General features: G+C 39.1%; 1 protein-coding gene across 7 annotated transcripts in view; it reads right to left on the reverse strand.

Annotated features, from left to right (window-relative positions):
* The window catches only part of MPP7 (membrane palmitoylated protein 7), a 340,879-nt gene that overhangs the window by 112,542 nt on the left and 213,690 nt on the right, over positions 1–14,647 (reverse strand). For all 7 annotated transcript variants that reach the window (XM_043509503.1, XM_043509502.1, XM_043509504.1 and 4 more), the window contains one exon: positions 12,675–12,755. In XM_043509503.1, the coding sequence (XP_043365438.1) occupies positions 12,675–12,755 (81 nt within the window). The remainder of the gene's footprint in view (positions 1–12,674; positions 12,756–14,647) is intronic.

Consider the following 14,647-nt stretch of genomic DNA (forward strand, 5'->3'; position numbering starts at 1 on the left):
GGGGAGATTTATATACACAGAGAACATGAAACAATGGGTGTTACCATACACACTGTAACAAGAGTGATTAGGTAAGGTGAGCTATTACCAGCGGGGGGCGGGGGAAATGTTGATCTTGCAGAAACCACATTTTTTAGCTGAAAAAACATTAATGAAAAATTCTCAATCAGCTCTGGTTCCAATGGAAAGGGAGCAAGAAAGAAAAAGGTCTGTGAAATGTTGAGATCAGGATTTTCTATTATAAATAATAAAAAATATTTGTGACCACCAAAAAACCAGATTTTGCTTACATTTAACCAAAGATACATTTTCTCTGAGAATTTTCAGTCTCTAATTCTTTTACAAACACCTTAAATAATTTGTTGCTGCCAATAGGACATATCTTATTGTCACGCTGTCTTTGTGGTCTACAGATGGAATGATAAATTTTAGTTCACAACAGATGTCAAGCCTGCTGTACTGATTCGGTCCATGTAATACAGCTGCTAAGCAACTACTGGTTAATGTAATGCAGCCTTAAAATGCTCTTTTGACAAAAGCTTCAATAAATCATTCAAATCAATAGGCACTCTTATCAGAATAACCCACTAGGCCTCCATAGGAGCCAAGTAAGCAGCAAATGGCTGTGATCATGGCAGCAAACTCATCATTTAATAGGGTACGCAATTTACCAACTTCCCACCAATATCACTAGACCACCAAGAAAATGCAGAGTAATATGTAAAGATCCATTAAAAATACCTAAAAAATATGTTTTAAAAACTCAGGTTCCAATATGCAAGAAATAGTTAAACTAAAAGCACTGAACTTGCTCAGGTTTCACTGTGTGTGTAAGTTTTGGTATTGTCTAGTTCAAGATCATAAACGGTGGTAGTATGAATAAAGCTGAAGTACACAAAGGTGATGAAAAGTGAGTCTACTTAAACATGCATATTGTTAGCATTTTGTTAAAGGGCTGAATATAATAAAATCCATTTTAAGTCTATTGAAAATAACGAATAGGAAGCACACATCTCATTTATGGCTTTGTACTCTAAACCAATGATTGAGTACCAGATGCTCCTTCTCAGTTTTCTGTTTTAAACCAATTTAAAAACATAAATAACGTCAAAATTTCTAGATTCTCTGTCTTTTCTGAAAAGCATTTTTCAGTAAAGGTTGTCTATGGACAAGTTAATCTGAAAGTATTTCCAGTCAGGCAAGAGTGGTTCTGTCTTCAATCTGAATTATCTTAATATTACTCCCAAAATTCTATTCACTCTAATGTAATAAGAGAGTAGCCCAGAAAAATACTTATAAGAATGTCCAGTGCTTGTTCTGAGTACAGCTACAGGTACAGTTTCTGAAGTACCCCACATAGGTTAGATTCTCTTATACCTTGATACATTCAGTCATTCGCAGTTGTGCCTTGTGCTCGTGATATGTATTTCTTTTGCACTTCATGCCAGGGGTTGGCAATCCTTTTAATATACCCAAACAAACAGTAGGTAAAGAATTCCATTACACACAGTCAGAAAGATCAGAGGCATTGTTAAGTGGTCAGAAAAAAATTCCATGCTTCTCCAAAGCAGAAGAGATATCAACATTTTTAAAAATAATTTTCAGCACAGTGGCTTAGATTTTTTAATACGACTCCAACTGCTGGCTAGCCCACAGGTAATAACAATACTTATTTTACACACATCAAAACACACTAAACTTTCTCTGACTGGAATTAATTTGAAGAGGTAAATTCAACCGTGTGATATGTAGGAAATTAGGCATTCAACTGCTGTTATTAAAATCTCAGTGTTAAATAAAAGTAAAACCTGAATCATCTGTCATCTATAACAATCTCCATTTCAAAGTGAATCAAAACCCAGAAAAAAATGGATTAAATTGACATGGCATTCTTTTTGTGACAGAACAATCCTTCTGGCCTGGAGCCAGAGTAACAAAATTTAGCTGCCTGAAATATTAATTCCTAAGCTTTATTGCTTTAGTTTTTAGAATTTAAAATTTTAAAAATTAAGAAAAATTGTACTCATGTACCACGGCTCTGTATCAAACAGAACAAAGCTTTGTCAGCTTGTTAAAGAAGGAATGGAGAGTTTTTAATCATGGAATGTTTTTTCCAGTTAAAACTGGAATAGAAATTGAAACCTTTAAAATGTCATTTGGGATTTCTAGGTTATAATAATATTCAGTTGCATTGTATGTAAGGGAGCAGTATGACTGCTCAGAGCTCAAGTATGAAACTGCAGAAAAACCCAAGAGTCTCTGGATTAAGTTTAGAAGTGTGAGCAACAAAGGTGATGTCATGCTGGGAGTCTGCTGTAGACCACCGGACCAGGGGGATGAGGTGGACGAGGCTTTCTTCCGGCAACTCACGGAAGTTACTAGATCGCAGGCCCTGGTTCTCATGGGAGATGTCAATCATTCTGATATCTTCTGGAAGAACAATATAGCGGTGCACAGACAATCCAGGAAGTTTTTGGAAAGTGTAGGGGACAATTTCCTGGTGAAAGTGCTGGAGGAACCAACTAGAGGCAGAGCTCTTCTTGACCTGCTGCTCACAAACCAGGAAGAATTAGTAGGGGAAGCAAAAGTGGATGGGAACCTGGGAGGCAGTGACCATGAGATGGTCGAGTTCAGGATCCTGACACAGGGAAGAAAGGAGAGCAGCAGAATACGGACCCTGGACTTCAGAAAAGCAGACTTTGACTCCCTCCGGGAACTGATGGGCAGGATCCCCTGGGAGAACATGAGGGGGAAAGGAGTCCAGGAGAGCTGGCTGTGTTTTAAAGAATCCTTATTGAGGTTACAGGGACAAACCATCCCGATGTGTAGAAAGAATAGTAAATATGGCAGGCTACCAGCTTGGCTTCACAGTGAAATCCTTGCTGATCTTAAACACAAAAAAGAACCTTATAAGAAGTGCAAGATGGGACAAATGACCAGGAAAGAGTATAAAAATATTGCAGGAGTGAAATCAGGAAGGCCAAATCACACCTGGAGGTGCAGCTAGCAAGAGATGTTAAGAGTAACAAGAATGGTATGTTAGCAACAAGAAGAAAGTCAAGGAAAGTGTGGGCCCTTTACTGAATGAGGGAGGCAACCTAGTGACAGAGGATGTGGAAAAAGCTAATGTACTCAATGCTTTTTTTGCCTCTGTCTTCACGAACAAGGTCAGCTCCCAGACTACTGCACAGGGCAGCACAGCATGGGGAGGAGGTGGCCAGCCCTCTGTGGAGAAAGAAGTGGTTCGGGACTATTTAGAAAAGCTGGAAGAGCACAAGTCCATGGGGCCGGATGTGCTGCATCCGAGAGTGCTAAAGGAGTTGGCGGATGTGATTGCAGAGCCATTGGCCATTATCTTTGAAAACTCATGGTGATTGGGGAAAGTCCTGGACGACTGGAAAAAGGCTAATGTAGTGCACATCTTTAAAAAAGGGAAAAAGGAGGATCCTGGGAACTACAGGCCAATCAGCCTCACCTCAGTCCCTGGAAAAATCATGGAGCAGGTCCTCAAGGAATCAATTCTGAAGCACTTAGAGGAGAGGAAAGTGATCAGAAACAGTCAGCATGGATTCACCAAGGGCAAGTCATGCCTGACTAATCTAATTGCCTTCTATGATGAGAAAACTGGCTCTGTGGATGAGGGGAAAGCAGTGGGCATGTTGTTCCTAGACTTTAGCAAAGCTTTTGACACGGTCTCCCATAGTATTCTTATGGGATGGATGAATGGACTATAAGGTGGATAGAAAGTTGGCTAGGTTGTCAGGCTCAATGGGTAGTGATCAATGGCTCCATGTCTAGCAGCCGGTATCAAGTGGAGTGCGCCAAGGGTCAGTCCTCGGGCCTGTTTTGTTCAATATCTTCATTAATGATCTGGAGGATGGTGTGGATTGCACCCTCAGCAAGTTTTCAGATGACACTAAAGTGGGAGGAATGGTAGATATGCTGGAGGGTAGGGATAGGATACAGAGGGACCTAGACAAATTAGAGGATTGGGCCAAAAGAAATCTGATGAGGTTCAACAAGGACAAGTGCAGAGTCCTGCACTTAGGACGGAAGAATCCCATGCACCGTTACAGACTAGGGATCAAATGGCTAGGCAACAGTTATGCAGAAAAGGACCTAGGAGTTACAGTGGATGAGAAGCTGGATATGAGTCAACAACATGCCGTTGTTGCCAAGAAGGCCAATGACATTTTGGGATGTATAAGTAGGGGGCATTGCCAGCAGATCGAGGGACGTGATCGTTCCCCTCTATTCGACATCGGTGAGGCCTCATCTGGAGTACTGTGTCCAGTTTTGGGTCCCACGTTACAAGAAGGATATGGAAAAATTGGAAAATGTCCAGCGGAGGGCAACAAAAATGATTAGGGGACTGGAACACATGACTTATGAGGAGAGGCTGAGGGAACTGGGATTGTTTAGTCTGCGGAAGAGAAGAATGAGGGGGGATTTGATAGCTGCTTTCAACTACCTGAGAGGGGTTTCCAAAGAGGATGGATCTAGACCGTTCTCAGTGGTACCAGATGACAGAACAAGGAGTAATGGTCTCAAGTTGCAGTGGGGGAAGTTTAGGTTGGATAATCATACTTAGAGAACAGAATACTATGGAGTTCTACGTCACAAAACCAGAGATAAATCTGTGTACACTTAGATGGATTTTCACTCAAATTTCAACATGCTGTAGCCTTCACTAAAGAGAAAGATATTTCACCTTCAAGATAGATAAGGAAAGAGAGAACAGACAGAAGCAGGAACATCCTCTACTTAGAGAGCACTTTGTAAATATTCTGCATTTCAAATGAAGCCTGACAATTAAAACAATCCATGAGTCATGGAAAATATCTGATTTATCGAGTCATTTAAACACACAATCATCTATCGGAAGCTTCTTCTGTACCAGCTTGTCATGGGGGCGCTTCCTCCTGGTCATTCTGGGGAATAGCTCTCTGCCAGATCCAGTGCTTTTCCTTATGATCTCTCTCTCTCTCTCTCCAGCACCTCTCTTGCTCTGGGTACTGCAGCCTCCTCTTTGTGACTTGGTCCTCCAGCCAGATTGCACTATGCTTTTTCCCCTTCCAGGGCACCAAAGTCTTTCTTCCTCAGTCTTAGGCAGCCTTCTCATTCATTGCCTGTTGGGGCCACTGTCTCTGTGGTTGGCAGGAGAACCCAAGCCTGCCTTCTACTCTGGATTCCAGCTGAGAGACCCTCTAGTCAGCAGTCAAGGTCTGTTCCCTTTTAGATCTTACTGCCTTTCCTTACCTTCTAGCTTCCCCGCTTCCCTGGGTTCACCAGCCTCAACTCCTTCCTTCCAGGGAGTAACTGCAGCCTATTTCCCAGCAGTCCCCATTGCTGCCAATGTCCCGTCTTTATAAACTGTTGTATCAACCAAGCAAGGTATTAACAAACTTCAACAGGACTTTATTTTCAAAGTGGAAACCTCTTTACTAAGCTGCTTCTGCACCCTCTGTAGCTCTCTCCCAGCCTCTCAACTCCTCCCCACTCCTTCCGGTTTCCTGTCCTTTCAGACTCCCAATTCTAATAATTACAAGATACATCTAAACACCACATAAACTCAGCCCGAGGCAGGGGATTTCCCGCAGCTGTGCCTGTTGGGTTAATTAGTCCCCTTCTCAATCTATATTAACCCTTTCAAGGCAAGTGTGGGGTGAATACCCCATCACACAGCTGAAGCCAAAAAAGGACTGTAGAAGGAGAAGGTTCCAACCATCAGTGTACAATTGTTTTTGTGGCCCAAATAATAATTTATAATTGACTACTGAGTTTTGGAAAAGTTTTATTTAAAACAAAACAAACAACAGAATGCAATAAAAATCATTCCTGAGCAACACAAGGGCAGGAGATAGCCTCAGTGTTGCACTGCATTCCCTATTTCTGTTTCAACCATTCACTAGAATCTGCGGATAGAGTGTCGCTCTGAAAATATAGACAATTATCTAAAACAGGACGCTTTAGCGAACAATTAATTTTACCTGGACCTTTTAGGATGTATACAGGCTCCATGTAAAATGAAGGTCTGCATATTTTGATGTTGATATAAAAAGGAAATTCTGTTAAGAGTTGAAGTGACATTCTTAAAGGATATTCTCCTCCGTTGAGAAAGTGATTCCAGAGATGTGTTCCTGGGTCTTATGGTTATATGTAAATTGTGTGTCTGTTCCCAGAAGTAGAAAAACCCACCATGTATGACTCATCTGGAAAGAATCCAAAGTATCAATCTGGTATAGTTTGAGAAATAATACACACCTTTAGTTCATTACCTATATGCAGTATTGAGACCTTATTGGGAATCTGTGGTTACTCTTGACAAAAGCTCTTTTTTGTGTTTTTTTTTAAATCACAGGTCTGATAAAGAGGTAACTGCATAGATTTCACTCAAGTATGCACAGTACCCTATCATCACAGTTTATATGTCTATCCAGCAGCACAGTTGCAATGTAAAATAAGAGTATTGAAAGTACAAGTTATTCATCAAACTATTATCTTACTGAAGAAGCAAGGTCAGCTGGAAACAGAGCTACAAATATATAATTTACAGCTTTATTCCAGGAATTAGAAAACTTTGAAAAAGTCACGCCATATGAGTAGAGTCCTGCAAATCTGCAGAGATCTGCTTTAGATCCGCAGACCATTTTTGCATATCGCAGATGGATGCAGATACAAATTGTGTATCCACTCAGGGCTCTCTATATGAGCAAAAAATTATGATGAAAATGATGGAGGATAGCTGCTGAGGATATTAACTAATTTGGGGTAGGGGATATACAAACTTATAGGTGAGGTTTTTCGTAGGAGTCGGTGGGTGAGATTCTGTGGCCTGCGCTGTGCAGGAGGTCGAACTAGATGATCAGAATGGTCCCTTCTGACCTTAGTATCTACGAATCTATGAATCTAATTTAAAGGGCCAGCTTCATTTTTATTAACAAACTTCTTAGAGAGATAAAATATAAAGTCTAATGATAAAAAAGCCCAGAAATAATCAGGGCCAGGAGACTGGATATGTTCTCAGGAGGTTTTTCGTTTTAGCAGCAGGTTGTGTGTGTCTTTGTTTGTGATGGCTAAACAAGGGCCCAGGGTAGTTGAAGAAGCTGCCAAGATGCAATAGTTCTATATTCTGTTTAACTGAAAGGTAACAATACTTTGCTGAATAAAGCCTTTTAAAATGCCTTAAACTACTACTTCTGGCTGGTTGTTTTGAAAAAGATGCACAAGGTAGCCGTCTCAGTGTATTAAAAAATTTCAGAAGGCAATTTAGTAGGAGATCTGTTTTGCTAAGACAGTAAGAGTCTCAGGATATGATCTCTGAACACTGCTGTTGTAATACACACTAAAACAGACAGCTGGGGAACACAGATGATAAGGTTCTCACTTTCCAGGACTCTATGATACAGGTTTTGTTTACTGACACTGAGTAAACAAATTTATGCAGTGTACACAAACAGGTTTCAGAGTAGCAGCCGTGTTAGGCTCTATTTGCAAAAAGAAAAGGAGTACTTGTGGCATCTAAGAGACTAACAAATTTATTTATAAATTTAAATACTAAAAAATAAATAAATAAATAAATAAATTTGTTAGTCTAAGGTGCCACAAGTACTCCTTTTCTTTGTACACAAACAGTAGCACAAAACTAAGCTGCATAGCTTAAAGAAACATAGTACATTATATCCTATAGTTAACTATTATATATTTATATAAATATATATAGGCATGTCAGGAGACTGAACAGTTTCCATATGAGATGCCTGAAAATAAAGTGGGAAGACAAAATACCAAACACAGAGGTGCTGGAGCGTGTAGGACTGACACTTAAAAACTATTATCAAGAAGAGGAGGTTGCGGTGGCTTGGTCATGTCAGGAGAATGGGAAGAGATTGTATCCCCAAGAATATTTTGTACAGGGAGATGTGAGGTGGCTCTAGAAAGCGGGGTTCCCTTTATGACAGGACCATGACGTGTGCAAAAATGATATTAAGTCATTCAACATCAATGTAGAAAACCGGGAGCGGTGCGCACAGAATCCAGTTCAATCTGGAGGGAGTATCTGGCACTGGGTGCAGCTCAACACGAAGCAGCTTTGATTCAGAGGATGGAAGCAATGCGAGAAAGAAGAAAGCAGCGTGCTGTAATCTTGGACTTCAACTCAGGCAATACATGGATCTATGAAATTGGTAACAAGCCCTGTTGCTCCCTAACTGGGCTTGTCAGCCATAAGCTGATTCATCGGGCACCTGACTAGACCTTTACATGTACAGCATGATTCAGTGGATCGACAGTTACCTATAACTATTGTATATGTACACAAATAAATATTAACTCAGAGCTCTCCTACTACATTTAATCTCCATACCACACTACAATGTCACACATACTGTAGGCCATTGAGGTGTGGCTTGTGTTAATTATACTACTGTTATATCATTACGGGAAACAAGGTTACATAATCTATTAAGTACACAAAATACAAACCCTGAGACTTTAAGCTCCCATTGTGCCAATACCACAAATAATATCCTTTTTCAAGAGTTAGATTGTGTAAAACTTACTCATGTTGGTGAGTAATCTAGCCAATGGTGATCACTATTAGGGTGCCAGATATCAAATTGTAAACAAAAACACTAATGTTAAATTGACCTTTTGAACCTATTGACTATAGAGGAATGAGTTAAGCTATATTAAGTCAATATTTGTACAAGGAAGTTACAGAAGTTGTACACCTCACTACGTATTTTAACATTAGATTATGTCTGAGGAGTGAGGCAAGACTATCAGTCTACGTTATAAATTTGTGATGAACAGGCTGACAAAGTGAGAATAAGTTATAAAATATGAAAATGTTTGTTTATGTTTTAGATATCAGTAATGATGCAATGTTTAAATCATAACTCAATATCCAATACTGCAAATATAACAACACTAGCTGTTAGAATGGTTCACATTCATAGGATTCTGCAGCTGTATTTTAAACCTGTATGGCCGAACAAGCACATGGTCTTTCCTCAAACTGTAGTGCTTGGTCCTAATCCACTCTCAGATATTTTATGCACAGATGAAGAAAACCACTTGGATTTCTTCCTGGAGTCAAACACTTTTGTCTGTTTCAGGGTTCTGTTTTAACTGGAGGAGATAAAAGTCTCCATTTCAAGTGCATTTAATTAAGTGAGCTGTAGCTCACGAAAGCTTATGCTCAAATAAATTTGTTAGTCTCTAAGGTGCCACAAGAACTCCTCTTCTTTTTGCGAATACAGACTAACACGGCTGCTACTCTGAAACCTGTCAGTATAGGAAGAGGAATTTTGAGGTAGGTGTGGTAGATTATTATGTGAAGTTTTAAAAATATTAGCAAAGTCTCTATAAATTTAAAATCTATCCTTTGCAAAAGAATATCCTTGGGATGAGTTTGAATTACATTTTAAACGTCGCAATTCCAACTAATTAAATGTCTCTTGTGGAAGTTATTTCTTGCTTCAGGACATTTCTTTGTGAATGGGAAACAACAATGGATAACATGAACTTGTCAGTGCTTTACAAAACCAATAGATAAGAAGTACACATACTCAGACATCTTATCAGTAAAAGTTAACTTCATAATGTTTTATTGTGCTCACCTAATTAATGCAGTTGCTAAAAACCTCTAGACCTTATTGCTAATTAATCCTGTACAGCCTGGGTGCCACTGATCTTACATTCACTGTCCTGTGTCCGACCCTCTTCACAACAAAGCTGGTGGGATCACTATCTTGGTGTAATGCAGCTGGGCAGTGAAGAGATTAAAGCAGGGATGGAGGAAAACAGGAAATACTCCATCTGGCCCCAGGTACAATCGCAGTTATAAACTGAGTCAGGAGAGGAAGATCCCCCAGCAGAACAATAACCTCCAGTTACCATATAAACCAAGTTGTGAACAATTTTCACGATTGAAAAAAATATTTAGTTATCCCAGGAGATTTTAGCTGTTTAGAAACTGCTCTATAGAACATTTTCCCCCAGACCAACCCCTCTTCCCCCAAAAAAAACCCCCAAAGCACCCCACCACTTTTCAGGAGTCAATATCAGTTCTGTATGTAATAATTCAGTAGGGCTAGACACTGCTCAATAAACTGCATAAAGGCAACACATAGTTGCACAGTCCAAGGAGTACGGAAGAATTATGACTATAAGGAATCAGAGCTCCCTCCCTGCTTCCCCCTTTGCCCAGCAGGGGGAGCGGGGTGCAGAGGGGCAAAGGATGAAAGGAAATAATTAATCCAGAGCCCATTACTGAATATATCATATTCTTTCTTGGCTAATATGTCAGGGGGAGAGACCTCCCCTCACTACCCACTTGCCTAGGTGTGTCGCAAGAGTATCAGGCATACAGTCCCTTCTCTCCACTCATGCCCATGCCCAGGCCCAAGGTCTAGCAAGATCAGCCATGCAGGGAGGTGAGGAGTTTCTGTCTTACTCAGGATTGCCCAGCAGGGTTACACAAAGAGTCTGTTACAGTCTGTCCAGCCATTTCATTTTCCTGTAGCCAAAAAGGGTATTCAGCTATGTTAATGTGGCTGTTAGATTCATACTAGTGCAGTAACAGGCAACAGGTTATACGTGGGAACATATGTTTTTCTCCCAGAAATCCCATTAAGACTGTCACAATGAGTTTAGCTAGTTAAAACTAAAAAACAGAGGCCCTAAGACTAATGAGATACTAAGTAGTGGGATGGGTGCATGTAATCAATATGTAATGCTAGCATATTCATGAGGAGAACGGGATGCCACATAGTGGCAAATATAATTGTGAAGGAGCATGCTAACACTTAAGAGTCCTTCTGCAGAGCCCCTACCTGGACGGTAAAATAAAAAGGCTCGAGGCTCAATGACAGCACCACACGAACCACACTGCATAGACATTGCACTCTGGGAGGAAAGGGTTTGGAACAGAAAGCCAGAAATCCTTGTTGTAAGACAAATACAGGAACAACTGAATCCTCTCAGTTATGTCCTATCCAAACACACAAAAGATGCCAAGTTCAGAATGATAACTCAACCATTACATGGATATATAGTAAGCCACTTAACTCTAGTAACCACTCAGCAAGAGGAACAAGATAATTGCATAAGTATACATCATTGAATGGGAAAGACAGTTTTTATCAATGGTATTCTGGAGAATACCAGAAGTCACTGTTTAGTGAGTGAACATGCTGACAAAAATTCAATAAATTTTACCAAAAACTTATCTGTATTGGGGTAGCACCTAGAGGTCCCAATCAAGAACCAGTAACCCATCAAAGAAAACAAGCTGAATTTGTGTAGAGCAGTCCAAATTTATCAGCATAGACAGCCATTGTAACCCATGCTAAAACAGAGTGGCTCTTTGTTCCCCCTCCAGATGCTATACCACAAGGACAGGGTTATCACCTCACTCTTGCCTCCACACTTGACCTAGCCACTGCAGCAGGACAAACAACCACATTGAAAGAATAGGTTACACCTTTATAACTCCTTATGAAAGGTGGTGATTTAGTTTCTTAAAACAATACAATTGGGACCAGAGAACAGCCTTTAGACTCATTCCATTAAGGCCTCAATGTTGAAAAATATGCACGGTCTACCGCCACCTGAAAATATTCAGTAACATATAGGTGTGGATAATGAGGAACGGCATTTTTTTGAATGGCAGGCTGAATGAAACATGCTAAGAAAGTTTAGGTATTGTCTATCACCTCAGACCAAAAGCAGGCTATCACCTTGCAACACAGGTGTGGGACAACAACAAAAATCATACGTGCATAGCAAGACCTTGAGAATAGAAAGCATCATTGCTCTATGCCTTCAGTCTTATAACAGTTAATAGGTACTACAGTACCCTGACTGTTGAACTACTGCCATTGCATAAAACTGAGCATCAGAGGGACTATAAAGAGGTAACTCCGCTATATGGAGCTACTTGTGCTCCTGCACCACGAAAATAGCTATTATCTAAATAGTCATTAACTCAGATGCAGGAACACATACATTAGTGACTAGTGTATACCTGTTTAACTTACTTTTTCATCCCATCCCTAGTGAAAAACAAACTGAAGAAGCTGCTAATATGGGTTAAATTTCATTATAGCATACATATATTACTATCAGCTAAAAAGTGCTGAATCCCTGATGTAGGGCATTTTATGGAATCCTATGAGGATTTGTAGGATAACTGGGAGAATTTTGGATGGTTTTTGAGAACTACATTAACTATATGCATCATCCAAGGTATAAAATCCTACTCTTTATATATATTACTCACACTTTTCACTTTAATTCATGTATTCTGTACCAGTCATCAATTAAAAAGCAAATTATAGTTAAGTCATAACAGTGGTTTCAACATATTTATACATTTACTAAAAGACATTTGAAAAAAATTATTGTGCAAGTTTAGTTTCTTAAACACCTTTTTTTTTTAAAGCAGCTGTTGTAAATAACTAATACTGCTCCACTGAAATTCTTTTGTGAATGTCAGTAACAATTACAATCTACTGGTAATACTAACTGCCTTTCTTGCAGTACCTTTTTGCTATTAATACTGAGTCTCTCCTTCCTAGTATTTGAAAAAGTTGACTGAAACAGACAAAACCTTCTGGAGCCTTAGGAAATGGGTATGCGTGTGATCTGCAGGTGTAACACATCCTCACCTTGATATTTGGTTTTGACAGTAGTTTCAACAGCTCTCCGATCTCAGTGTTCAGTGGCTTGCTCTGCAGCTCCTCAGCCAGCTGTGAGGGAGATTGAATTGACACAAAGAACATTAGCAAGAGCATTGTTTTACCCAGTGCCTCAGTGACAACTGAGAATCTATCCTGTTCAAGGTTATTACTTTCCAGTGTGTTCAAACAGAAGCCAGCATGAAGAAAAACAGACCATCAATCATTGCGCTTCTTTTCTGGCCCTCAGTGGACCAGATTTAAGCCAGGCCTTTCGGCTCAGTTTAACTCAAGTAATCATATCTGGCAACAGTGCAGCCAGATCGCATTCTGATTTATAGCAAAGAGAGCAAATCCCAGCACTTCATTTAAGTGAATGGTCCTTTGCATGCAGACAAAGAACTGCTTGTAAAAACGACTGGATCAAACTTTGACACTGTCTATAAAAAACAGCTTCTGAATGAGGTGGTGAAATCCACACTGCTTCCAAAAACCCACAGTAGCTCTGCTGTTTAGGGCTGGTGTAGGGAAGCAAAGTGCCCCTACAGAGCAAGCAGTCTGAACCTTTTATTATGTTTACACATACATGGCAAGTAGCTTGTTAAAATGTAAAGCAGGTTAACCATACTATGACCTATAACAGGTCACCAGCTATTCAAGCACGCAAAATCTACAGAATATGTCCTAACAACAAGATCAGTAATTTATGTTTGGTAATATTAAACGTTGCGATTTGGTGAACAATAGATCAACAGTCTAACATTTAATCCCAGAGCTACTTTCCTCATGTTTGAGTTTTTCTTATCACTAAATTCTTAACTAATTTGGATTTAAGTTGCATATTTTTACTACTATAGGATTTCAGAGTCAGCTATTTTTCCAGAGCAGCAAAAAGCCAAAACACATTTCACATCACTGAAATCTGGTCTAGAATTATGAAGTTTTACACAGTACATCATCCAAAATGATTTCATATAATCACTTTTTAATGTTAAATAAATACTATAAAAATGTCTCAAAGAAAAATGGTTATTTGCAGCAAGTAATTTTATTTATCTAAATACTAAAGTTAAAAATACTTTCAGTTCACAGAAATCAAACTAAAAGATTTTCAGAAGAAGTTGCTAAATGAATAATGTAACTTTTATCCAATATATATCTCCATCACACAATTATAAAATCCTAAGCATTAAAAAAATAAAAACAGCTAGAATAAACAAAAAGAATAATTTCCATATATTTTCCATTACCCTTACAATTCAGATTTAGGATTAATAAGATTGACAAGAAAGTTCACCATATACATTCTAATAACTGTTTAACTCTGACCCACACAGACAGAAATTTATCATAAACAGCAGTAAAGTACTTTGCCATAGTACTCATACCCAAGTACTCATACCCAAGAGCTAGGTATTATTATTATATTCATATATTAATACTATAGGTGTTTACAACAGGAAATCAGCTTAGAGGTCAGCAGAGTGAAGTGTTTTCAGGCACATAAAACCAAGCAACAATGCAAACTAATGACAGGTCTAGTGTAGTATGGTTTTTCAAGTTAGTTTTAAGAAGCTGAAACCGATCTGTGATGATACTAGCTCCTAGCGTCTTCTGGGGCAGTTAAGCACTTACCTTTGTACTCTCTTGCCTTGGCTTCATACTGCTCATTACTATTGATTAAAGTCCACCAATGGCAGCTTCACTGACAAAGACACATTCCTTAATGAGTAAGATTATTAACAGGTTCAAATCAGTTTTTTTTCTTTAAATTGTGTTACACACAAATGGTAAATTATAGCAGAGCTGATCCTCTAAGATAATGGACACATGCACAGGCGTGAATATTCAAGCTTCAGAACAGTTGTATTCCATAGCAAGGAGGAAACAGAAAAATCATGAGAATTTTAAAGGGTTTTTTTTAAAAAAAAAAAATCTTATAAACTTGGGAAAAAAAAAGCTCT

This window comes from Dermochelys coriacea, chromosome 2 (genome assembly GCF_009764565.3).
Source record: "Dermochelys coriacea isolate rDerCor1 chromosome 2, rDerCor1.pri.v4, whole genome shotgun sequence".
Classification (NCBI taxonomy): domain Eukaryota; kingdom Metazoa; phylum Chordata; order Testudines; family Dermochelyidae; genus Dermochelys; species Dermochelys coriacea.